Raw genomic sequence first — 26,509 nt, 5'->3', positions numbered from 1 at the left:
TGGTAATGTTGACAAATAATAAAAATGAACTTTTATCAGTAAATCTGAACTTTTTTTTAAATGAGAACTAAAATTCACAGTACATTTTTTCATAACATATACATAATACTGAATTTTTATTAAAAGGTAATTGTGGTTCCCACTGTGACGGTGTATTTTCCGAACATAGGTTTCTCAGGATTGCTTGAACTTGAAAATTGCTCTGTGAGATGTAGAACAAAGCATATTATGGTAACCAGGTTCACAGGGAGCACGAGTCAGCGATTAATATGAAATATTATAGCCCCAATTCTCCAACCTGAGCTCCCTTTGAACGTGGGCCCAGGTTTTTGCCATGACGGAGAGCCTCTCTGTTGTGGTGAAAATGGCAGGCAAGCCCGGAAATATGAAGCCCTGCCTCTGAACACGGCACTTCCTGTTTTCACGGAGGCAGTGCTGGAGTGGTGCCAGGGTTCAAGCATGCAAGTTTTATTGAGGTAGCTGACCACTTAAATCATCAGTTGCCTCCACTGAAGTGGGATTTTGGTAGGCCAGGTGTGTGAAACCCAGAGTTTGCAGATTAGACCAGATAAGAGCTGGGGTGGCACAGGTTGGCATGGATGGGGCATGGGGAATATGTGTGGGGTGCGGGAGGAGCGAGGGCTGGAGGGCTGTTTTTTGTTTCAATCTTGTTTTTATTTAATTCAACAAAGTGCTAGAGTACAGAGGCAGACCTTAAGCCCAGCCCACCTCTGCGCCCAGCAGCCTCCACGCTTATTCTGGGGGCAGCGGGCCCAACTTCTAATGCAGCCTCGTTCCCCAGAACAAAAATCAGAAATGCAGGCAGCATTTTTAGAGGTCGGGTTTGCAGAGCCGGGAGTGAAAATGTGGGACCTGGTGTCTCTATCGGAACACAAATCGCTGAATTATCTATTTTAGATTCAGTTAGAAGAAATGTTGCATAATGTGACAGAAAGCACTTCTCTCCTATCATAAGGTTTTTTTTCATGTGTATTAGATTCAGAAACATCTCAATGATTTAATCTTAATAACAGAAAAAGTAACTTGCATTTCTAGCCTTTTATAACATTAGGTCCAAAAGGGCTTCATTATGAATTCGTACCTTTTCGAAGTGTGGTCACAATTGTAATGTGGGAATTGCAGCAGCTGATTTGTACTTTGTAAGGTCCCACAAACAGCAGTGTGATCTGATTTAAGTGATGCTGGTTGACGAATAAATATTGATCAAGAAATGGTGAGCTCCCTTGTTCATCTTAGAACAGTACCTTGGGATATTTTACATCCTCCTTTGGATGCAGTCAACTTCTTGGTTTAATGTCTTACCTAATAGTCCCTTCAACAATGCAGCACTTCGTCAGTACTGCAGTGTAGTGTCAGCCTAGATTATGTGTTCAAGATATGGAATGGGGCTTTGTCTCAGCGACAGTGAAGGAACAGGTGATATATGTCCAAGTTTGAGTGGAATGGAAACTTGTAGGTGGTGGTGTTACCTCGCACCTGCTCCCTTTGTATTTCTAGGTGGTAGAGGTCAGGGTTTGGAAGGTGCTGACAAGGGAGGCTTGCTGCTGTGCATTTTATAGGTGTTAGACACTGCAGCCATGGTTTGGTAGTGGTGGAGGGAATGAATGTTTAAGATGGTGGATGGGGTATTAGTCAAGCAGGCTGCTTTTTTCTGGATGGTGTCAAATTTCCTGACCTTTGCAGTGGCATCCGTCCAGGCAGGTGGGTGCATTCCATCACTGACTTGTGCCCTGTAAGGTGGATTGCCTTTGAGGAGTCGGGAGGTGAGCCACTCATTGGAATGCCCAGTCTCTGACTTTCTTTAGTAACCAAAGCATTATGTAGTGGGTCAAGCTCAGTTTCTGGTCAATGATGACCTCCAGGGAATTTGATAATTCTGTTGAATGCCAAAAGATGGTGGTTAGATTCTCTCTTATTGGAGATAGCCTTTGTCTGACACTTCTGTGGCAAGAATGTAACTTGTCACTTATCAGCCCAAGGTTGGATGTTGTCCAGGTCTTGCTGTACATACAGTTGACAATCACATCAGATGATTGGAGAGTGAAATGTATTGCAGCCTGAACTCTATCCCAAGTAGATCAATCTCCTGAGTTGGAATCTGTTATTTTATGCCTCCTTACTGAGTTTCAGAGTGCATAACCAATTCCTAATATACACTCATCCTATTGATGTTAGGCCACAACTAGAGTATTGCACCCAGTTCTGGTCACCACACTTTAGGAAGGTTGTGAAAGTCCTTGAGAAGTGATTTTCCAGAATGGTTCCAGGGTTGTGGGATTTTAGCTACAATGTTAGGTTGAAGAAGCTGGGATTGGTCTCCTTGAAGAAAAGGAGATAGAGCAGAGATTTGATAGAGGTGTACAAGTTTATGAAAGTTTAGGTAAAATAGCCAAAAGCTGTTCCATCAGCTGATGCTACAAGGACTAGAGGTCACAGATTTAATGTTTTGGGGCAAGAGATACAAGCTGCGATATGAGTAAGAATTTATTGACACAGTGAGTAAAATAATGAAGTGAAACTTGCTGCCTACAAGAGTGGTGATTCAAAAGGAAATTGGATGAACACTTGAGGGAAATAAACTTGCAGGGCTACAGGAATAGAGCAGGGGAATGGGATTAACTGCATTGCTCTACAGAGAGGGTGGACTTGGTGGGTTGAATGGCTTCCTTCTGTGCCATAATGACTGATTCTTTGTGGAATGGGGCTTCAATCTCATGACCCTCTGACAGAGAGGAAAGAGTACAGAGCTAAGGCTGACACTGATGGATGTTCTGGAGTCAGAGAACAAATTGCATTCATGAGATCCACCCCCGCCCTCCCCAACAACCTCGTTCCAACCTCCCCCTGCTCCCCCCCACCACCCTGAGCTGAGAGACACTGAAACCAGTTGCAATGTCCTTCTCTGAGATTACCCAATTCAGCACAGACCCAAGGATAAAACTTTTTGTCTTCTTGATGTGCATAGCTCATTTACTCACGGAGTCTTTGGCGGAAACCCTGAATGTGTATTATAAAGGGAGTGCTAATGTTGATACTCAACACTTGATCTCAAATTTAAAATGCGATGTATTGCTCTACTTCAACAGTCTGCTGCTTTTGAGGAGACCTGCTAAACATTTAGATCAGAATTATATAGACCTGCCCATGGCCGAAATGAATGCCTAACAAAAAGATAATTTGTGGCTGAAATGTAAATGTAGTCTTTTTTTTACAAGCTATGTCATTCCCTACAACTGCGATGTAATAAACCTTTTGTCACTGCTGCTGTAACCTCGATGCAATAGCAGTTCAGTTCATGCCACATGACCCTGCCTTCTGTTGCTGTCTGCTGGGACTAGTCCTTGCAGCAAATTAATTTCTCACTGAGAATTAAGTGAAATGGTTCCCATGATCTACTTCTGTGGATGTTGTAGAGAAGGAGATTGGAATTTGTGTCAAGGGCCCAGCACATCTTGGGGATGAATAACAATATTTGAGCTCTCTTGATTTTTTTTTTGTCTGAACGTGCTGCAGCCTTTTAAAAATCTGTGTTAGTTCACCCCGTGAAATACCTCCCCCGCAACCCCCCCCTCCCCCACCACCACCCTGAGCTGAGACACACTGAAACCATTTTGTTAAACCTTTGTTAAAGTACATATTATTTGTGACTTCTTTGTTGATAATAGACTAATATACAATACATGCTGTGCCAGCTCCTGTGGACATTATATGGACAAGCGTGACTGTATTTAATACTGTTACGTTTTTCTGCTCTGTACAAACCCGTGTACATGCCCCCTGGCCTGCTGGGGAGCCGCCCCCCCGGCCCGCCAGGGAGCCGCCCTCAGAGCACAGTAGATACATTCCTAACCTGCTAATGATGCGCTCACAAGAATTAGGAGCAGGTGTAGGCCATTTGGCCCCTCTCTTCTTTTTTACATACTTGTAGAAACCCTTACAGTCTGTTTTTATAGTACAGTAAACTTTGTGTTGTCTGGCACTCTACCAACCAGGTAACCGGAATTTCTGATGACAAGACAAATTGTCACTTTACCAACTGGAAGCAATTATGAAGTTATGCGAAACCTGTATCTATATACGGTATTATTTTATACTTTAATTTATATTTTAGTTTACTAATTAATGTACAAATTCTCAGGAAGTAAAAAATTGTATTCTTTTTACTTCTAATCTTCAGAGCACTTGTATATTAATTCATGCTACAAGTATTGTGCTCTATTCTATTGGTAAATGGAACTCTCCAATGAAGGGCACCAACCACTCTCCGCACATGGCACATAATAAAGATTTTACTGTGCTTGCTAGTTTGCCCTCATTCTATTTTATCCCCTATTATCAATTTTTTGTTCATCCTTCCTCACTACTATTATTGTCATCATTTATCATCAGGGCTACCTCCCTCCTTTTCCATTTCTTCTGTCCTGCTGAAATATCAAGTGCCCTGAAAGATTTAGTTCCCAACCACATGTCTAATAACTATTGGATCAAATTTATTTGTGCTATTGATTTGATTATCCTGCTACAAATGCTTCACAAATTCATAAAAAAATGCCTTTAATGTTAACGTTTTACCATTTTTCCCTGATTTGACCTTACTCACTGATGCACTTTTACCGTTAAACTCTTCCTGTCACACTGTTTATTGTTAACCAAATTGCTACATGGCTCAAAACAAAAACAGAATTACCTGGAAAAACTCAGCAGGTCTGGCAGCATCGGCGGAGAAGAAAAGAGTTGACGTTTCGAGTCCTCATGACCCTTCGACAGAACTTGAGTTCGAGTCCAAGAAAGAGTTGAAAAAAAAAAAAATTTTTTTTTTATTTTTTTTTCAACTCTTTCTTGGACTCGAACTCAAGTTCTGTCGAAGGGTCATGAGGACTCGAAACGTCAACTCTTTTCTTCTCCGCCGATGCTGCCAGACCTGCTGAGTTTTTCCAGGTAATTCTGTTTTTGTTTTGGATTTCCAGCATCCACAGTTTTTTTGTTTTTATTATTGCTACATGGCTCTATGGCCTTAATCTTTCTTTCGGTTTCTAAATATCCCTTCACCTGAACCCTCTGGCCCCATCATGCCTCTCAACCACATTTTAGTTTAAAGACCTTAGCTAGGGCCCTAGCTATTCGATTCATCAGGTCATTCATTCCAGCTTAGTTTATGTGGCCCCCGTCCCAATGGAGCGTTGTCCTCTTTCCCCAGAACTGGTGCCAGTGTCTCAGGAGTTGAAGTCCCTGTCTCCCACACCGCTCTTTCAGCCATGTACTGAACTGTCTCATCCTTTTGACCCTATGCTAATTTGCACATAGGCTCAGGTTGTAATCCAGCAATTATTACCTTTGAAGTTCTGTTTATTTATTTAGAACCAAGTTCCTTGAACTCCTTCAGCAGAACCTTATTCCTTGTTCTGCCACCTGTGTTATATTCACCATAGTCATAATCACTGAATTATACCTTACAGACAATGTCCCAGACACCGCCATCACCATCCCTCGGTTTGTCCTGTGCCACCGGCACAGGATAAACCCAGCAGAGGTGGCAGCACAGTGATATACAATCAGGAGGGAGTTGTCCTGGAGTCCTCAACATTGATTCAGGACCCCATGAAGTCTCATAATATCAGGTCAAACACAGATGAGGAAATCTGCAACTGATTACCACATACTGTCTTCCCTCAGCTGATGAAACAGTACTCCTCCATGTTGAACATCATCTGGAGGAAGCACTGAGGGTGGCAAGGGCACAGAATGTTCCCTGGACGGGGGATTTCAATGCCCATCACCAAGAGTGGCTCGGTAGCATCACTTCTGACCAAACTGGCTGAGTCCTGAACAGCATAGCTGCTAAACTGGGTCTGCGGCAGGTGACAAGGAAACCAACAAGGGGGAAAACCTACTTATCCTGGGCCCCAGCAATCTACCTATCGCAGATGCATCTGTCCATCACTGTATTGGTAGGATTGACCAGTGAATAGTCCTTGTAGCAACAAAGTCCTGTCTCCATTGTGTTGTGTGGCACTATCAATGTGCTAAATGGGATAGATTTTGAACAGATCTGGCAACTCAAAACTGGACATCCATGAGGTGCTGTGGGCCCTTAACAGCAGTAAAACTGTATTCAACCACAATCTGTAACCTCACGGCCCGGCATATTCCCCCACTCTACCATAACCACCAAGCTAGGAGATTGACGCTGGTTCAATGATGAGTGCAGGAGGGCATGCCAGGAGCAGCACCAGGCTTACCTAAAAATGACATGTCAATGTTGTGGTCATGTCATGTCCCTAAACATACTTGGTCACTGTACTTTTAAAAGAGAATGCGACATGGAATGATGAATGCTGTATCCTCAAAAAATGGATCCCAGAAAGTCAGGTGACTTCTTGTTCCAGTTTCTGGACAGAGTGAGATAATATTTCTGGGAAGTAACTTAAAATGCAATGGGTTTCCCAGGTGCAAATTGACTGCCCCTTACCATTTCAGAGTAAGAAATTTAAACAACAATGGCTATTAGACCTGTTGGTCCCATGTGATGAGGTATCAAATGAAGTCTTTCAGTTAGCTACCTGGAATGTTGATGGGATATCAAGCATTCCCCCCCACCCTCACATCAGCTCCAACCCATTGTATGGGCGATGGGATATATCCACACTGCCATCGCATGACCGCAAATAGCTGGAGATAGGGTCAACACTTTATTAATACACAAGGGAACTCCCAAGATATTCTGGGACCAATACCTCAGAGGGAGAGATGGTATTCTCAGGCAGTGGAAACACTGCAGTCCAGCCACATCCAGTTGTAAATGATGGCCAACAATTAAACAACAAACCGGAGGAAGTGGCTGCACAAATACCCCCATCCTCAATGATGGGGGAGCCCAGCACATCACTGCAAAAGATAAAGCATTTGCAACCCTCTTCAGCTAGACAAAAGGTCATTGAGCTTTTTTTATTCATTCACAGGATGTGGGCTTTGTTGGCTTGACCAGTATTTATTGCCCATCCCTAGTGCCCTTAAGAAGGTGGGGGTGACAACTAAGTGGTTTGCTAGGCCACTTCAGAGGGTATTTAAGAGTCAACCACATTACTGTGGATCTGGAGTCACATGTAGGCTAGACTAGGTGAGGACAGAAGACTTCCTTTCCTAAAGGGCATTAGTGAACAAGATGGGTTTTTATGACAATCGTTTCATGGTCATTGTTAGGCTTTTAATTCCAGATTTTTATTGAATTCAAATTCCACAATCTGCAGTGGCAGGATTCGAAACCAGGTCCCCGAGCATTACCCTGGGTCTCTGGGTTACTAGTCCAGCAACAATGCCACAATGCCATTGCCTCTTGCCAAAATGAAATATGACTTATGCTGAAAAGTCTGTATCTGTTGATATGACAGGAAGAGGCTTGGTTGCAATTTTCCCATTGTTGATAGTCTGCTGACGCTCACTTTCTCATTTGGGAAAGGTACCAGAAGGTGACTGATGCCTGTGTAAATGTGCCTCAGCACAAGGAATACCTTCAGGAGGGGAATAAAGGGAAGCCATTAGTTTTATATCTTGTAAACCAAGAAGATCCATGTTTGATAACTGACCTGTGTATGTGTATTCTAGTATATCCCTTTCAAAAATTTGAATGAGAACGTTTTCTCTTTTTTTGTGGTGTTTGCTCTGATCCTTTGATATTATTACAAATTGCCCGTGTTAGCCGAAGCTAAGCCTGTATGAGGACATCTGATATGGTTCCTTTAACAAGTGTGCTAATCGTAAGTGTAGGAATACATTGGGAACTGTTTGACGCAAGGTTGAAAGAAGTCTTTGTGTGATTTGTTGGAGTAGAGAGAGACAGCTAGTAGGCAAGAACAAGCATCCTTAACTTGACTGCAAACTGATAGGATTCATGCCATGCAAGTCACAAAGCTGATAGCCTTCCCTTAACAGATTTAAGATTAGTTTCATTTGGCTAGCATTGCTAAGCAGTGAATCAAATTAGCAATGTAAATCTGCTGAGGTCTGCTAGTGGGAAAAAAAATCCTCTTTTTGTAGATTATTAAAGAATTATGCTGTCGGTTGAAGAGCATCCTTAATTTTGTACCAATCCAGAAACAGAGATAGCTAATTTGTATTACAGATGAGCTGCGTTGCCTAGTGATGTGCGAACCATCGTTTTGTCAAAGGAACTGTTTTTATCTCTGAGTGAAATGAACGTCTTCTGTGTTATGTTTCAGATGTTTAAAAGCACTGTGGAGCTCAGAAGCATTTTCTGGTGAGTTTTCTCTTTTTCCCTTTTCTTCTTTGTTCCCTCTAAAGCAATTCATCACTTTTTGTTTCACTTTGCTTTTCTCCATGCAAAGCATGGAAAGTCTTGGACAAATCCACTTTTCTTTACCGAGGCTACAGAATGTTAACTGAATCTGTTGTTGTCATCCCTACACATAAAACATTATTTTGGCTTTGTGAGATCAATAGATTTGTCTTGTCATTTTTATCTTGTAGACACAGCTTGAGAACATTGAGTGCATATCCCTAACTTTGCTAACTGGAACTTATGGAGCTTAAACATTTTGTAGATGGTTCTTCTCCAAAAAGAAATTGTATATGAAGAACTTTAAAATCATTAAATATTTGTGATGTCATCTCTCATACATGGGTGTTAGTTTAGAACAACCTCAACGAGATGGATACATTCTACCTACTTTGTTGGCATGCCTGTAAGAAATTGTACCTTGCAATATCAATTTAAAATTAATTCTTTTAGTTATCTACCAGACTCAACAAGGTATTTCCTCTCATTTTCTTCTCGATAATGTTCAGAAATGGGCATTTTTTTAAATTCATTCATGCTGGCTGTGCCAGCATTTATTGCCCATCCCTAGTTGCCCTTGAGAAGGTGATGGTGAGCTGCCTTCTTGAATCACTGCAATCCATGTGGTGTAGGTACACCCCCAGTGCTGTTAGGGAGTTCCAGGATTTTGATCCAACGACAGAGAAGGAACGGCGATATATTTCCAAGTTGGATTGATGAATGGCTTCGAGGGTAACTTCGAGGTGGTGGTGTGCCCATGTGTCTGCTGCCCTTGTCCTGCTAGATGGTAGTGGTCGTAAGTTTGGAAGGTGGTGTCTAAGGAGACTTGGTGAATTCCTGCAGTGCATTTTGTAGATGGTGCACACTGCTGCCGCTGTGCAATGGTGCTGGAGGGAGTGAATGATTGTGGATAGGGTGCTAATCAAGTGGGCTGCTTTGTCCTGGATAGTGTCAAGCTTTCTGAGTGTTATTGGAGCTGCACTCATCCAGACAAGTGGAGAGTATTCGATCACACTCCTCGCTTGTGCCTTGTAGATGGTGGACAAGCTTTGGGGAGTAATGAGGTGAGTTACTCGCTGCAGGATTCCTCGTCTCTGACCTGCTCATATAGCCACAGTATTTATATGGCTAGTCCAGTTCAGTTTCTGGTCAATGGTAACCTCCAGGGTTCAATGCGATTGAATGGCGAGGGGTGATGATTAGTTTCTCTCTTGTTGGAGACGGTCATTGCCTGGCACTTCTGTGGCATGGATGTTACTTGCCACTTGTCAGCCCAAGCCTAGATATTGTCCAGGTCTTGCTAAGAACCATCAGCATGTTGTGTATTGTGGATTTGAAATTCCAGGTGCATCATTGGAACTGGGACTTCCACTTTCAGGTTGTGGTGTTGACTCTGCCTTTAGTTGTGGGCTTATATAATTTAAACAAGCGAGGTAGTGCAGATGGTGTAAATGCATTGTAGGGTGAAGAGGCATTGGGAAATACAGTCGTGGCAGAACTTAAGCCCAAAATGGGACCATAAATTGATGCAGGAAAAGGGCCCAACAAATACCTGGAGGGGTTAACGGGATGGAGGGGCGGGATAGCAGAAGTGGTGGGAGGAGGATTGGGGATGGGGTTGGAAAATACCTGAAAAAGAGTCTAAAACAATTTGAAATTATATAGTGCCCTTAACATAGAAAAACGTCCCAAGGTGCTTGAGACATAGACAAAAGTGGATGTTGAGCCAAAGAAGGAGGAGTTTAGACAGTGGTTCCAGAGGCTGAAGGCATGAATGTCAGTGTTGGGATACATTCCTCAAGAACCACTGTCAAAGGAATGGAGACACAAATGGCATCCTGCATAACTGGTGTTGTAGCTGGAGGAGCTGGAGCAGAAAGGGCATGGTCATGAAGGAATTGCGTAACCATTTTAAATTGGAGACATTGTAGATCATCAAGGATAAGAGTTACGGGTAGTAGGACTTGATGCAGTATAAGATATGAGCAGCAGAGTTTTGAATGAATTTACATTTACAAAGTGTGAAATATGAGAGGCTGAACAGGAGAGCAATGAACTCAACCATTGACAATGGAATAATTAAAGAGTTTCAGCAACAGATGAGCTGTGGTAGGCAAGTGATGTGGAGACAGAAGTCTTTGTGATGGAGAGGACACAGGACTGAAAACTCTACTGAGGGTCAAATTGAATACTGCGGGTTTAAATAGTCTGGTTCATCCTGAGATAGTGACCGGGGAAGTGGTTGGAATCAATAGCAAGGTTATGGAATTTGTGGAGAGAGTCAAAGATGATGGTTTTGGCTTTTCCAATGTTTAATTTCAGGATAATGCAGTTCACCTAAGACTGAATATCAGATGAACCAAGGCAGTGCAGAGATCAAGAGGTGGTGGGAGAAGTAGAGCTGGGTGTCAGCATACATGTGGAAGCTGACTCTTTATCATTGGTTGACTATCACCAATGGCAACATGTAAATGAGGAAGGGGCAAGGATAGATTGTTAGGGGGCTCCATTACTAACTATGCAGGAGTGGAATGAGAAGCCATTGCCGGAGATATTCTGGCAACATTGGATACCATTGAAATCAAACGAGAACAGTCCCACTGAGCTTGTCAACTGAGGAGCTGCTTTTTAGTTGGATGGTATAGGTGACTGTGTCAAAGGCTACAGGGAGGATGAGGTGGGAATACGCATCACTGTAACAAAGGATGTCATTTGTGACTGATTAGGGAGGCACAAACTTGATGGAGCAACAGAATGTAAAACCTGCTGCTGCTTAAAGAAGGCATTACCTGATTGAAGAAACAAGCAGTGAGTTGCACGGAGCCAACTGTATCTCTCCATAATTGAGAAGCAGAGCAGGAGAGACTAGCTGTTTGGGGACATGGCCGGAGACCCTGCAAGAATGTGTTGTTCACTTTGACTTCAACCCCAGGATTCCTTCACAATATGGGAAAAAGTTTACCAGCCGCAAAGATAAGCTACCTGCCCTTATGTGTAGCAATCATTATTCTATGATTCCAGAGGTGAAATTATGATCTGACATTGGGGAGTGTTGATTCAACTTGTAATTATATAATGCCTTTAACGTAATAAAATGCCCCTAGGTGCCTCACAGAAGTCAGCGCCTTGGTCCCAAGCCTAAGGGCTTGGCTTTCAGACATCACCAATGCACCAATGTTGATATGTTTAAGAACAGCACAGACAAGCACTAGAGGTAGGCAAGGTGGTAAAAAGAAGCACTTGCTGTAAATCTGTATGAGCACAGTAAGACCACTTGATGTTCAGTCCAGTATTTGGAAGAAAGTCTGTTCTTTGACTTCTGTGTTTGAAGGAACATTTAGAGGTCAGTTTACAATAGGGGACATAGGTCCTTCTATATCTCCTTATTGAACCATTGGCTTTTTTATCCAGATCCCTTCTGAAAACGATATGCACACAACAAGGTTCCATGAACAGCAATGAGATAAATGACCAGATATCTGTTTTAATGATGTTATAAGAGGAACCAGTGTTGACCATGACATTGGGAAAACCCCTCTACTTAAATGGTACCTTGAGATGTTTACATCCACCTGAGAAGATCCTCAGTTTGGTGTCTTCATCCAAAAGTTGGCACCTTCAATAATGCAGTGTTCACTCAGTACTTAACCGGAGCATCGGCCTAGATTGTGTTCAAGTTTCTGAAGTGGACCTTTAATCTCCTCAGAGGTAAGGATGTTACCACTGAGCCAAGGCTGACACCTTAATTTCATATAACCATGTTAACTAGTTATTTATAAATAGAGGAGAATAAATTAACATGTATAGAAAAGTGATAAAATAAAGGGAAATTGTTGAGAAGGTAAATAACAAAGTGGTCCAGGAATCACCCTGCGTCCTCTGTTCTCTCTAAACTTTTTGATTAGGAAGGTGCTTGTTAAAATAGAACAAAGGCAGATTATGCAAATTTGGATAGAAAGGCCAACTATTTAGAAGTAATTTGCTATGGAAGGGACTGGAAAAATGCTACCCTTGGTTAGACATAATGACGTGCTTTATATGAAAGAGGTATAAATGAACTGACAATATTGGTAGGAGTAATGGAAAGAGAGAGAGAGACAGGGTCCCTTTCAAAATATACAATGTAAAAAGGATCTGAGAACTATAAACTGATAGCTTGAGCATCTCAGTACTTGTGAAAGTGACTAGGATGTGTATCATGAGGACTTTGAAAATAATGCCTTGGATATGTACATTTTGAAAATTGCATCAAGCTGCAGCTCTGGCTAGAGTGTCTGTAACAAACAATAATACAGATGACTCCTGGGCTCGGATACACCACCACATACAAAGATAGATTAAAGGAAAGGATATTCTTTCAAGAACAAGGTATGTTGGAAGTGAGACACAACATGAATATTCAAATTGGCGTGAGAACCTGATAAATTGAATGTTTTATGCTGCATGTATTCACGATAGCAAGATTTTGAAAAAAACTTGATGATTCTTCTCTCTTGGGATATCAAACCTCTGGAATAAATGACTACTGAATTTGAATAGTGTGTTAACAATATATTAATTTAAAAGGGAGTTGCCTAAGTTTATTACCCTTGATATTGGAGCTAAAACTCTGAACAGATATGCAAATTAAGAGATGGAAATTTGAGGATTAGTTGAATGGAAATGTATGAAATGATATAGAACAGGGCAGGCGTCGCTCCAAAATGTAACTAGTAGCTTAGATTAAAGAGGAAATGGCTATGTACTCTAAATCTATAATTCTCATCCTATAATTCTCTGAATTCCTCAACTAGGTTTTAAGGCCCCCAGGTTCTGATTGACATTTTTAATATTTCCGTAAGATAGTTATCAGATTAACACATTCAATCTCTTTGCAAAGAGTAAAGCTTTTAGTCAGATGAGCAATTTTAGTTAACCTTTAGCCAAATTGTTTTAGTACTTTTGTTGGTGTTTTCATATTTCTCTTTAGCCTACCTGTCCCAATGCTATACTGCATTCTCTATCTGAAAGAGTAAATCTTCAGGCTGTTTCCCAACTTCTCCCAAATCACTTTGCAACCATTGGCTCCAGCTGTCACAGTTTCAATTATTATATCCCTCCTTTCCAATACACGTCAACTCTTTTCTTCTCCGCAGATGTTGCCAGACCTGCAGGTAATTACAAACAAAAAAACTGCGGATGCCGGAAATCCAAAACAAAAACAGAATTACCTGGAAAAACTCAGCAGGTCTGGCAGCATCGGCGGAGAAGAAAAGAGTTGACGTTTCAAGTCCTCATGACCCTTCGACAGACCTGGCAAGGTTGCTCCCCAGGACTTTCACTCTTACGTGGAGGTTCTGCTGTGGGATCCAAGTTCTGCAGTGAGATGCTCTTTGCCAAAGACAGGAGGAAGAGGACAACCTCTCCAACCAAACAAGAGTCGATGGAAGTGGCCGAGGAAGTTAATAGCAGGTGTGGTTCCTCCAATCAAGAGACATTGCACCAAGAGGACCCAGGAGATCAGGAGGGCGGGAAAGCTGAATGGCATAGGAATTCTGGGTGCCGAGGCCCATACTCTTGACTTTCTTGGCATTCTCCTGCACAGCACTCCTCAGGTCAACATGCCTTGCAGCTCCACTCATTCCTCTCCAGGCCCCTCACCTCCCCATCTGATCAGCAATCACACTTACCCTCATTCTATTGTTCTCTTGTATCCATGCCTCACAGTTACTCTTCACAAATGGTATCCTTTCTCCGATCTATACAAGCCGTTGCTTACACTCATAATTCTCTACTCTCTTCATTTGAAGAAGAGAGCATGCACCCTTGGAGAGTGATTCTTTTTGGTTATAACAATAGATTCAAGGAAGGTTAATACACCCAACAGAGACAGGACAACAATAGTGTGTTCTGAAGTGGGTAGGAAGCGGAAAGATATTTTACAATATCCCCTCCCCCCCACCCATTGTTCTGTCCTGTTTACATCTTTGTCCATCTGAAAAGGGAGGGGGTAAAATGAGCTCCAATCTTCTAAACTCTCATTGCAAAACTCTATATCCTCTGTCAACAGAAAATATACATGATTTTTTTTGGTTTCCTTTCCAATGAAACTATGTTTAGTTTTTCTCACCTAGCAACCTGGCCAAGATGTGGCTGAAGCAGATTGAGTGTGGTTGATTTATTGGAATATTAGCATAGTTGAAATGTAGATTATATCCAGGTAGAACTATGCAACAATTACTTGAATGTGGCAATACAAAGTTCTCTTATGAATAGAAAACCCCCTTGGACCTTTATTTTTATTTCATAGGAATGCAATTTCTTTTAGGAACCTAAAAGGATCATAAAAGATCACCAGACCCATCATTCTCAGGATTCTGTTTCTAACTTGTCTCATCATTTGAAATCTTGGTTTTTGGGAGGCAGGTTTTAAAGTGCATTTAATGTTGAATGGGGTAAGTTATGGGGTTATAATGGAAAAATACATATTTCTTTGGTTGAGAAGATTCAAATGTTCCAGTCTTCCATTAGTTCCAAGAATTTCCACAGAAATGCCCAAAAGCACATATCTTTTTCATATTACACTGCTAACAGCTGATATTTCACTTATGGTATTAAAACATTCTGGAGAATCTAATACCTAAAGGATTTTTAATGTTCATCAGGAAATAAAATACTGAATTATTAAAACTATTCAATTGTTTCTTATACTGTCACTTCCACCAAGCAGTAATTTTGGAAATTCAGTTAGTTGTTTGAATGCCACTGTAATATCCTCAAAAATACTAATAATTTTGGAGTAGAATACTGTAGGTGTGCTTCATAAAGAAATACTTCCGCTATAACCTCTATATTAACTGACAGCTTACTTAAATAAGCGCATGTGATCTTTTCCAGACACAACCCTACAGTGTTTCATGTATACAGAGAATCTGAATCCTATTGTGCTGACGTTTATACTTACTTAGAAGTGTGACTTTCATCAGACACATTAAGTTTATTGATGTCAAAAGGAAACTGTTTTTGGAGCCTCTTACTTCTATCTCTTATGTATGCAATTTTCAATGGACCAGGAGAGGTGATGGAAGAATGGAATTATTTTCATCCCTGGTGATTACAGCAGATTGGACTTCCCACTGTCCAGACCAGATAAGTGTCAGTTGGGGAGAAGGGGATCAAAGGAAAAGAGAAAACGTAATTCTAAAAAATATGCATAGGCTTTGGAAATATTGATCACCATTATGATTCATGAACTTGCTTTCATATTCAGGCAAAACTGGTACATTGAAAGTTCTTACTCATAACAGTTACAATACTATGAAATTAGAGTGGGCTTAGGAATTGCAAGGGCACTTGAGTCCCCAGAACTAAATTTGCCACTAAAATTAGCAATCTTGCCATATCATGCAGAGATGTAATTCTAATGGCACATTATTGGAGAAGAGTAAAGGGAGGTTTACTCAGCATAACCCAAGAGTAAGCTGAATATATTTCCAATCACTAACATCCCTACTGTTTTTGGAAATTACAAAATTAATGCACACCCATATTCAAACACCAATAAGAAAAAAAAACATGCATTTATGTAGTGTTTTGTCATGGCTCTCAGACACATCTCAAAGCATTTCATATGCAATAAATTACTGGAAGTGCAGGAGGTGTTATGTAGACAGATCTGGATGCCAATTTGCACATGCTAAGATCCTACAAACAGCTATGAGATAAACAGTTAATCTGTTTATAGTGGTGTTAGATCAGGGAGGAAAGTTGTCCAGAACAAGTTGTCCAGAACATCACCACCTTTTCAGATATTGCCATACAATGTCCATCTGATCTATTCAAATTAGCAGATGAAGCTTCAATTTAATACCTCATCACCTGCAGGTTCCTCTCCAAGCACACACCATCCTGACTTGGAACTATATTGCCATTTCTTCACTCTAACTGGGTCAAAATCCTGGAACTCCCTCCCTAACAGCACTGTGGGTGTACCCACACCACATGGACTGCAGTGGTTTAAGAAGGCAGCTCACCACCACCCTCTCAAGGGCAATTAGGGATGGGCTATAAATGCTGACCTAGCCAGCGATGCCCCGCATCCTGTGAAAGAATAAAAACTCATCTGAGGGATGACACATCTTAAATAGAGCGCTGCACCCAATGTTTCAACCTAGGTCATGTGCTGAAGAATATGACTGAGACCAAAATCCTGTTGCTTCACTCAACAGAAAAACCAGGACAACCAAGAAGCACCATTGTATGTTATCTTGGAAAAGAAGTTGGGCTTCCAGTTGTCTCATTAATTATCTTTCCATATAACTGCCCACAAAATATCTCATATAATTATCAGTGGGCCAGCATATAGTTCCTCACCATAACTGCAAGGATCCACTGCCCATGTGATAAGGTGTTAGAAATGAATTATGAAAACGTTCTTTTAAAGCCAGCCTTTTGAGCTATTAAAAAAACATACAGGTTACAGAGGGATGGCTTACAATGAGCTGTGTTCTGGAATCCTGGGTGCAAGTTAAATTCTCCCCAACAAAAAAAATGCCATGTCACTGTGAGGAGACTCTTGGTAGAGGTGAGATACTTGGTGCTGAGCAGAGGAGGTGGACAGAGAGTTGACCCCAGGAGGTGGCTTCTAAGCACTTCGAGCCATGTGTTTGGGATGTTATTCATGGAAGTCTGGGATCAGTTCATCCCTCACCACAATTTTAGGGGTTTGCGTGTAAAAAAGTGAGGAAACATGGATTGGTTATTTTCATAATAAAGATAACTCCTTGAAATGTAGTGTAAATGTGCATTTTTTTGGAGATTACTCGCAGTTATGCTGCTTGTGCATGCCTTCCCCGTGTTATAATTAAACCTTTCATCATGTACCAGTCGTTTATGTATCGATATAATAATCCACGTATTTTAGAAAGTAAAGACTATTTAAGAAATGTCAAATTTCTATTAAAATGAATGATTTTGGGGCGCACACTGTAACTTTTTCACCGAACCGTGGCTTTAATTATTGAAGAGAATTGATGCTGGTGGTTGCTGCTCCATAACGGGCCCGCTGCGCCCTCTATAGTCCCTATGAGTGCTGCTGCTTCATGCCTGCCAACGTCTTGGTTCTTCATTTAAACACAAGCGTTTTGCAGCCAAATTAACGTCCTTACAAAACTGCAACTTCAACAACCAATTCACAGCCCCACAACGGAGAGCGGGAAGCAGCACAAAGGAGGATGTGATCTCCCAAGACATGCTATCACTCGGTTGAAGGAAGCTGGTTTATTCTATGCGAGGTTGGGATGGACGTTTTTTTGATGTTGACAGCACACCGTAAACACTGTCTGTGTTTGCCCGAGGCTGGGGGCTGACTGTGTGCAGCCTGAGCCCGCAGTGATGGGTCAACATTGTGGTTCACAGCCGTGATAGTGAATGTGTAAGCAGTTGCGAAAGTTGACAGCTTTGCAGCTGAAACCAAATGAACAGCTTTTTAACCCTTTTTTACTCGAGGCTATTTTGTATTCTGTAGACCCCTGTTTTTGACATGTTGTTTTGCTCTCCCTGAATTGCGCAGCCCCACACCTGTTGTGTTAGCGGGTCTGCAGAAGTTGCAGTTAGTTTATTAAATAAATGCATTGTTCCGGTTTAACATAGCCATCATCTATTTCACCATACCATTCTGTTGGTTGGAGTGTAAAAAGGTTATATCTGAATTTTCAGCATCTTCCTGTTAGAACTGGTCACGGTTTTCTTTGTATTTTCCGCCCTCGCCTTTCTCATTATTATTTCATGTTACTATTCTCGTTTTTATTTCTTCTATGCTGCTTCCTGTTGTTTTTATGCTTCCCATGTTTTTTTAATGTTTTTTTCCTCTCTTGCTGTTGCCTTTTTCCTTTCTGGTTTTGCATTCTTTCCTTTGCTGATTCCTCCTCCTCCCAGTGGCAGCTCCGCTCTGGGCCGTGATGAAGTAATGCGCTTCGGTGCAGCCGAACCTGGGAGCGGAAACTCTGGAACGCTGGCCCGGGAGAGGGGAAAGGCTGATTGACTGCTGCAATTCACCAATAAGGAGGCAGCACCCGGAGGGGTGGGACGGCACCTAGCCAATAGGCAGTGAGCTGGGGGCGCTGGGCTAGGTTGCGTGCTGCTGTGTGCAGCTTGGTGTGTGTCTGCTGGCACTGGATAGCGGAGATTGATAGTGTTGGGCCAGAGCTGCTCTTCCTTATTCCACCTTTTGCATCCTCAAAAAAAAACAATGCTGTATGCCCGGCTGTGTTCTGATTAATTTCCTTCATGCGTTTGTCGCTCCTACAGGACGAGGAGAGGTTCCTGCAGCTGCCCCTTCTCGGTGGAGTATTTGAGAAACTCACTGCAACCTGAATGGATGGGCATGGGGAAAGCAGGATTTTACTACCCCGGGGCTGAGCGCCCTTCCATCGCCTTCACTTTCCTCCTGCTCTTCATTTCGACGTGTGCCAACACAGGTAATCCCAAACCCTTCCCTCAGCACTGTGTTATGATTTGAAAGCTCAGTGTTGTGCAAGATCCTGGCCTGAGCAGATCACTGCTGCCGCTGCTGCAATCCCACCGCTTGGGTTCATTTCGCGTGTGTTCGTCCGGCGCAAACTTGCACACAAATCTTCCGCACCACCACCTCCCCTGTTGTAAACTTTTCCTGAACGAAATCCCGTTTTCTCCTCTCTTAATTTACAGTTTGCGTCTTGTATGACCAACCCTTTCTTTTGATAATAGCAAATAAGTAAACATTTTGGAGTCGAGTCTAACGCGCTCACTTTACTATCATTTTAACGGTTCACATTGGGAAGAACTTGATTGTATTGGGGCTGGGAGAGAACCTGAGCATTTTTACCGGGAGAAATAATTTCTTTCTTCCATCGTGTTTACTGAAAGTCGACAAACGGGCTCAGGTTACCAACTGCATGAAATGGCTGGATCATTTGTTTCATTTCTCGACACTCCTTCATTTTTGTCTATTCGTAGCTCCTCAAACATTTCAAATTCTTGATCGTGACTGAATCGCGTCCAACCCCTGAAGTCAACGTGTGATTGATTTTTTGTTAGGAATAGACAAATCATTCTTTTGTCTTCATTACAAATCTGTTACTTATCTGCTTTCTCGCAGTGGTTTGCGTCCACAATTCCCTCCCCCCGAGACTCTGCAAATAATGTGAAGATAAGACAGTGTCCCGCTTTCTTTCGCACGTCTTTGTAAGAATTTAGCTGCGGATTGGACATTACGGTGCAAGTGCTGAATGTAGTAAATGCAACCCGCTCACACTTGAACCGTCAGAATGCAGTGCATTGCCATATAAAGTTATTGTGCACTTGTTCTCGATGCAACTTTTGCATGGAGGCGATTTTTTAGTAAATGTGGAAAGCTTGCCTTCCATCACATTCAAAGCTTAAAATGGAACCACATATCCCTGGTTTTACGAAAATTGATTTATAGTTTAGGAATGCAATGCTTTTCCAGCTGTGATTTCTATCACTCAGTGCCAGTTTGGGGGGAGGTGCGATGATTTGTTTGAATTCATCCTCTATAATAACCCGAGTTCGCTGTGTTTTACGTCTTGTTCCACTATTTTGTTTTTTGCAGCCTACTGCCAGCAACAGTATCAGTGCAGGATCCAGAAGTGCACAACCGACTTTGTAGCCCTGACGTCCCACCTGAACGCCGCTCTGAATGCTTTCGCCTCCGAGTTCTGCATCGCCCTCCGGGCTTATGCCCTGTGCACCGAGCGCACGGCCAAGGCATGCCGGGGCAACCTGGCCTTCCACTCGGCTATGCTGGGCATCAGCGACCTGATGAGCCAGAGGAACTGCTCCCGGGAAGGGCCCACGTCGATCGCAGCCCAGGACCTGGTGCCTGTCAATCACAACATGGGCTTCTGTGATTACGAGAACCGGGCTGGGCTGGTGCGCGGTCACCGGGCTGCAGCGGGCACCGAGCCACAGCCCGGCCGCCGCTACGTCTTCTGCGGCTTGTTTGGCGACCCGCATCTCAGGACTTTCAGGGATCACTTTCAGACTTGCAAAGTGGAAGGAGCCTGGCCCCTGATTGATAACGACTACTTGTCAGTGCAAGTAACTAACGTCCCTGTTGTACAGGGATCCAGCGCCACAGCCACTAACAAGGTACAGAGCCCTGTTCTCCTTTGGTGGGCTGACTTGTTTATTTTGGGAGGAGGAAGGGTAGGAATTGTAAGAGACACCAGGTGAGGGATTCCCTGCTGTAAAGTGGAGAGTTTACTGACGGAATGTTACAGCTTCCTTAGAAGGGGATTTGTGTCGGAGAATCCCCAACGTTAGCTGTGGTTATTTTTCAAACTGTTGTGTTTCTTATTTGTTCCTTTCAATATCTCAGGGCTCTTCCATTTTCCACTCCTTTCAGACTTCCACTTTATATAGCGCTTCCTATCTGATTATATAGCGGGAGACAGTGGTGAAGGGAGGGCTTCACCGACTGCAATAGATCCTATTGTATTTGAACTAGTGAATTGTGTTATAGTTCTCCTGGTGCTATTTTAATCACAATATTTTCTGCTTTCCCCTTTCTCAAAGGATAATTACAAGGTAAAATATTATTCCAATAAAATCTCTGAAACAGTTTAAGCAAAAGGAGTGCAAAGTTTCAGGTCATGAGAAAAATTCTACTCTTCATAGTTAAAATATTCAGAACAAAATATTTGGATTCTTACAAGTGCACTTGCCAGGTTTGTTTAATTTGTGAAAATACTTAGAAAATGACCATGCAGCTGTGACATGTGAATTGTGAACTTTCACACTGAGTTATATGAACTCATTGTTGCTGACATGGTCTTAGTAGATGTATTTTAATTCTTGTGTCTGTTGTGTTAACAGATGCATTTTGATGAACTCCCATATAATTTACCACTTCAGGAGTTTCTTTCCACTCAACTTGAAAGTCTAACCACTTTATTTTTTCTGGCGATCTTTGCATTGTTTATACCTTTTGATCTGAGGAAATGTTAGTCAAAATACTTTGTACAGATCAATTTGCTAATGAGTACACTATATAATCAGTGATATGTTTAATTCCATTTACTGCTATTATCATATTTTTAGGATAAAGTTAATCAAGATCTGCTATTAGCATATTAAAATTTGTACCTTTTATGCATGACCAAAGCTTTCCAGATTTGCTTCAAAAGTACTGTAAAAAACAATAATACCTTCAAAAATAACCATGCAATGATATACATTATAGAATTTTTGATGTGAATGTAGTACATATATTTAAGTGAATTTTTGATTGAAGACAGCGGTTCGAATATTTTTGCGGTACTTAAAATGTATATGATTGTCTGCTTTGACCCTGCAAAAAATGCTCTTATTGTACATCAGACGCTTTGAAGCATACATAGCTTTTACTTTACTGGTAGGCTTAAAACAAAAATCTTATTAAAACACTGTTAATGGTTAGATTAGAGCATTTGTGTCCTGAAGGGCATTAGTTAGTATTTTACCATGTCTCACACCTGGATGACAGAATTAAATAGAGAAGTTTGATTTATGTGTATTGGCCTTAAAGGAGCTGCCTTGTCCAGATTGTGTTGATGGCTGTATAAACATCCCGCTACTAATTATACACAAAAATAAACAACGGCCTGAAGGCAAAAAATACTTCATTAAAATCATTCCTCAGATTCGAGGATTGTTGCTAGTTTGTCAGTCAGCTATGCCCTGTTGAAGCTTAATCTGTGCAGTAAGTCAGTCTGCGTGTTCACGGGGCATGCTGTCTGTTACAGGTTTTCGCAGTTGCAAGCAGTGACAGAAACCAGCTCAGTGCTTAGGGTTTTACCTAACTTGGGAGAAGCATTGAGATTGGTGGGATTGTTCATGTGACAGTTGACACCCTAACTTTTAATTCTAAACAAAAATCTTGCATAGTGACAGATTTTGGGTCTTCCATATATTTCATCCAATTAAACACAAATAATACATGCACAGGCATAAATAGAGTAGCTGCCTCTACTATACATTAATAGCAAGTGGATTTATGAAGTGCTTTTTCAGTAATGGACATTTAAGATGTGATTTACTTAGTTATTCTGTGTCATATTTATCAATATATACTGAGTATGCATGGTTTCATTTCTTTCAGATAACCATCATATTTAAAACCTATCATGACTGTACAGATCAGAAGGTTTACCAAGCGATGACAGATGATCTGCCTGCAGCATTCATAGATGGTACAACAGTGGGAAATGGCTGGATAAAGACTCTGTGGATAATCGAGAAAGTCAGTGGTAAACATGTGGAGGTGCACGCAAAATACATAGGAATGACCGTGATAGTGCGCCAAGTGGGACGCTATTTAACCTTTGCATTGAGGATGCCTGAGGCATTGGCCCTGTCTGAGAATGACAGCCAGGGACTGCAGCTTTGTGCCCGTGGCTGCCCAATGAATGAACGTATTGATGAAGGTGGGCATCTCCCTCTTCCAGCCAATAGTCCAAACCATCTGCACCACACCCAGACCCCACCAAAAGGTGCTTACACATTAGAGACTGCAACAGCTAAATGCCATGAGAAAATCCAAGTAAAAGATGTCTATTTTCACTCTTGTGTGTTTGACCTTCTGACAACTGGAGATGCAAACTTTACAGCAGCAGCTTACAGTGCTCTCCAAGATCTAGAGACATTGCACCCAAAGAGAGAACGGTGGCATATTTTCCCCAGAAGCAGCAGTGTTGCCCAAAACAACGTGTTATTTAACATTTCTGTTGGACTGTTTTCTTTTTTTGTGATGGTGTTTTTGTAGGTTTTCTGTTTATAAAAAATATTAAATATATATTGTTATAATATATTCAGAAAAGTATATATGTATATACAGTATATATGATGGGATGGCAATCCTGAGTAAACATAAGATTGTACATATTGTGTAATTTGTTATGTAAGTTCATATGAAGTTGGTTGTAGTATTATGTACTTTTTGTTGAAAGTTTTTTTTTGCAAGTTATGTATGAGTTGTGATATCCCTGCAGTAGGGTCTGTTGTTACAAAGGGCACTTTATGTTTCTACTTATTGACACTTAAAATGGCTACCAGTTAAATGTGTTCAAATTTACTTTGCTGCCTGTCAAATCAGAAAGTTTGATAAACAGCCTCAGAAGGATTTGCAGATGTGCTTCTAGGGTATGAAATAGATAACTGTTTGTGTAAGTGTAATTGCCTAAATATGTAAATAGTTAACTTATTTATAAACAAAATGTCCTGCTAGAAGAACCTAGAGCAAATTCTGTGCTATTTCTAATGTGTTCACTCTGCTGTGATAGTGGTGCCACCTAGTGGATTGCACTTGAGTTACTTCAGTGTTCAGGTGACCAGTGATTACAAAGCTAATTTGTGATTTTAAAAAGGGTGTTAAATGCCTTTTATAATACATGATGTGTTGAGAAACCCCTCCCCTCTGCCCATCCCACAAAAAAAAAGGAAAAATTAGAAACTTAGTGCTTGACTGAAATTATGAAAAATTCTGTCGTGGAACTTTTTTCCAAACCAGTGAATGTGTTTTCTTGGGTATTTTCCACAACAATTATCTTTTCAGACTTTTGCTGCTTAAGAGTAATAGAGGTATATAGCTCTGTTAAATATGATCTTCTCCTTTTGTCTTTTAAGGTTTCATTGGTCGAGTTCCAGCAAAGTTGCTGTTAGATCTTGGCCTATCTGCATTTTATTATTAAGAGTGTGACGAACAGTCTGGGTACACGTAACTGTTTACTCATCACTCGCTACCACCTCACTGCTGTGATAACTGCAGGTGGATATTTGCCTGAAAAAGTCACGGCTACAAACTTAATCCTATCACTCGTCATTGCACCACCAATGTGCTTTGCATCGTTCTAGCACTCTCTCATATTTCCGCAATGTTGGCAAACAGTGCAGAATAGCAGTGGTGAATTAATATATTGGCTTCTCAGATTTATAAGTCTTTTCAGGGCAACTCAGTTGGGAATGAGATCTTGCTAAGTGAAAATCAGCTGTGTGCAAATTGGTCTCATCAAAATTTTATAAACTCAAAATAAATGTTCTTACATATGTTTGAATGACTTAATGCAGCTTTTACCGTAGATGGACTTGTAGATAATTCAGATGGTATTAAATGCATCTGATAAGTGCTTCATTTTCCAGTGCTCACACTCTCAACTCCCTTGTAATGATTTGCTATCACTTGGCATCTAAGATAGAAAAAGGAACCCCCTTGAAGGTGTTGTGTGATGATGCAGTCTTTTCCTTGTTCTATTTTAGGAAAGTCCTACAGAAGCTTTTAAAAGGCTGGTTTATCCATACACTTTGTCCAGATTTTTTTTTTGAATTGGGCAAAATAAACACAATTAATTTCAAGGCTCGCCTTTAAGGCATACTTGTGGGATAAAAATAATAATGGGGCCTATGCGAGTTAGAAATGAGCTGTGATGACGTTGCTTATTATGTAGCTGTCTAACTGAATTGCTGGAAACTGCACTAGCTGAGCATGTTTACCATGTGTGTATTTTCTCTACAGAACAAAGAATAGGAGTCATAGATCAGTTGTGAATCGATGTTGAGGCCCAATTTTTTTCCCTGCCTTTTCTCTTTTATGCTAAAATTCTGGGGAATCCAGTAAGGTTAGTAAAACCAGCCTCACCAAGTTGCTCTTGCACCACCTGCTTTTGTCTCAGTTACCATTACTATTTCATCAAAGTGGAAAACCTGCAAGTTTGTATATTTAAAATTGCTATTGAAGTCAAACATGCTGTTGAAACATGCATTAAAAGTTCTGTTAGGAAGTATACGTCTAGTGTCTATTTCTTGAATTAAATTGATAAGTGCAACACAATATATATTTACATGAAGGGACTGATTTAGTGATGTGATTTTATTCCTTCACCAGGAATGTTCTAAAACTGATTTATTTGGGAAGTCTTTTCTGATCTACATGTTCACACTCATAAGTAAATAACTTTACTAGGACCCTTTCAAACTATGTAAAGTATGCAGCAGTTGAAATAATTGGCTTTGAGGAACTTTATTATGCCAGCATCTGACAAACCTGTGGAGATTTTTTTTTTGGTGAGGAAAGTTAGAAAAATATTACAATAGAGTGACTTTAAGTGTCCAGACCTGAAGGTTATTTCAACTTGCATACCTTCTCCATATTTGTGAACTCACTGTATACCATCTCAAATTGTAAAATGTAGTTTAAAAGAACATAAATACTAGGCCCTTTGAGCCTGCTCTACCATTCAGTGAGGTCATGGCTGATCTACCTCAACTCCATCTTCCCAGTCTACCTCATTGTCCCTTAATTCCCTTAGTACCCAAAAGTCTTATCAGACAGGATGTATGACATAGCAGGATGCAAGCAGCTGAATGGATGTCACTGATTTTAGACCAGCACCAGGCTAAGTGATGTAAGAAAACAGTGATGTTAAAAGGTACAAGTTCCAAAGGGTAATATATTGATTTTACCTTATCCCCATAGTCCTGCAAATGTTTCCTTTTTAAGTGGAAGTCCAGAAAGTGTGGCTAGTTATGTTAGAGGATACACAAAATGGCAAATTATGTTACTGAAACATCTGTGGACTATATCCCAGTTGGAATAAGTTATTTTCCACTCCTGCCTATTATTGATGAGATACAAATTATTCTGGTGTCACTTTTGGGAGGACAAAGTCAACATAAGCCTAGTAGGTGAATGTAGGGTGTTCACTTAATTGGATATTTTGTTGTACGTCATTTATTTATTCCAGAGGGTGTTCCTCGCCAGTTGCTAGGTGGTTAACTTGCCCTCCAATATTCCCTCTATTTCATTCTTCCTCCTAACGGCACATTAGAAACCAAAGAATGATGAGAAGATTCCAAGTACTTAATTTCTTGGCACAAATGCAATTGTTTTATCTGGTGTATACGTGGCTTTTACAGTGAACAAATCAGCGAAAACTGTCGAAGGGTCACCCCTGGATGCCATAGTGAAGTAGAGCATGGCCTGTGGTCAAGGGACTTTGTTCAGGCAGTTGACAGTTTTACTCTGCTACTAATGCATGCTTTGGAAATGCTGGATACTGACACAGGATATATAAGGAAAACATTCATCCATTTACACTCACATTGTACGCACAGGTCTAAATATCAAAAAATGAAGTTGGTGTGAAATTAGGTTGAATGAGGGGTTTAATATTGCTAATGATT

At 41.1% G+C, this 26,509-nt stretch overlaps 1 protein-coding gene across 3 annotated transcripts in view; it reads left to right on the top strand.

Annotated features, from left to right (window-relative positions):
• The window catches only part of rgmb (repulsive guidance molecule BMP co-receptor b), a 213,998-nt gene extending 188,891 nt beyond the window's left edge, over nt 1–25,107 (top strand). For 2 of the 3 annotated variants that reach the window (XM_041186734.1, XM_041186733.1), the window contains 4 exons: nt 8,238–8,275; nt 18,602–18,771; nt 19,905–20,443; nt 22,434–25,107. In XM_041186734.1, the coding sequence (XP_041042668.1) occupies nt 8,238–8,275; nt 18,602–18,771; nt 19,905–20,443; nt 22,434–23,096 (1,410 nt within the window). In that variant the 3' untranslated portion in view covers nt 23,097–25,107. Of the gene's footprint in view, nt 1–8,237; nt 8,276–17,510; nt 17,587–18,601; nt 18,772–19,904; nt 20,444–22,433 lie in introns of those variants that run through there. The other variant, XM_041186735.1, reaches the window with a different exon arrangement.
• Nucleotides 25,108–26,509: the final 1,402 nt, after the last annotated feature.

The sequence above is a fragment of the Carcharodon carcharias genome, chromosome 4 (genome assembly GCF_017639515.1).
Source record: "Carcharodon carcharias isolate sCarCar2 chromosome 4, sCarCar2.pri, whole genome shotgun sequence".
In the NCBI taxonomy this organism is placed as follows: Eukaryota; Metazoa; Chordata; class Chondrichthyes; order Lamniformes; family Lamnidae; genus Carcharodon; species Carcharodon carcharias.
This window is presented reverse-complemented; position numbering and strand designations above follow the sequence as displayed.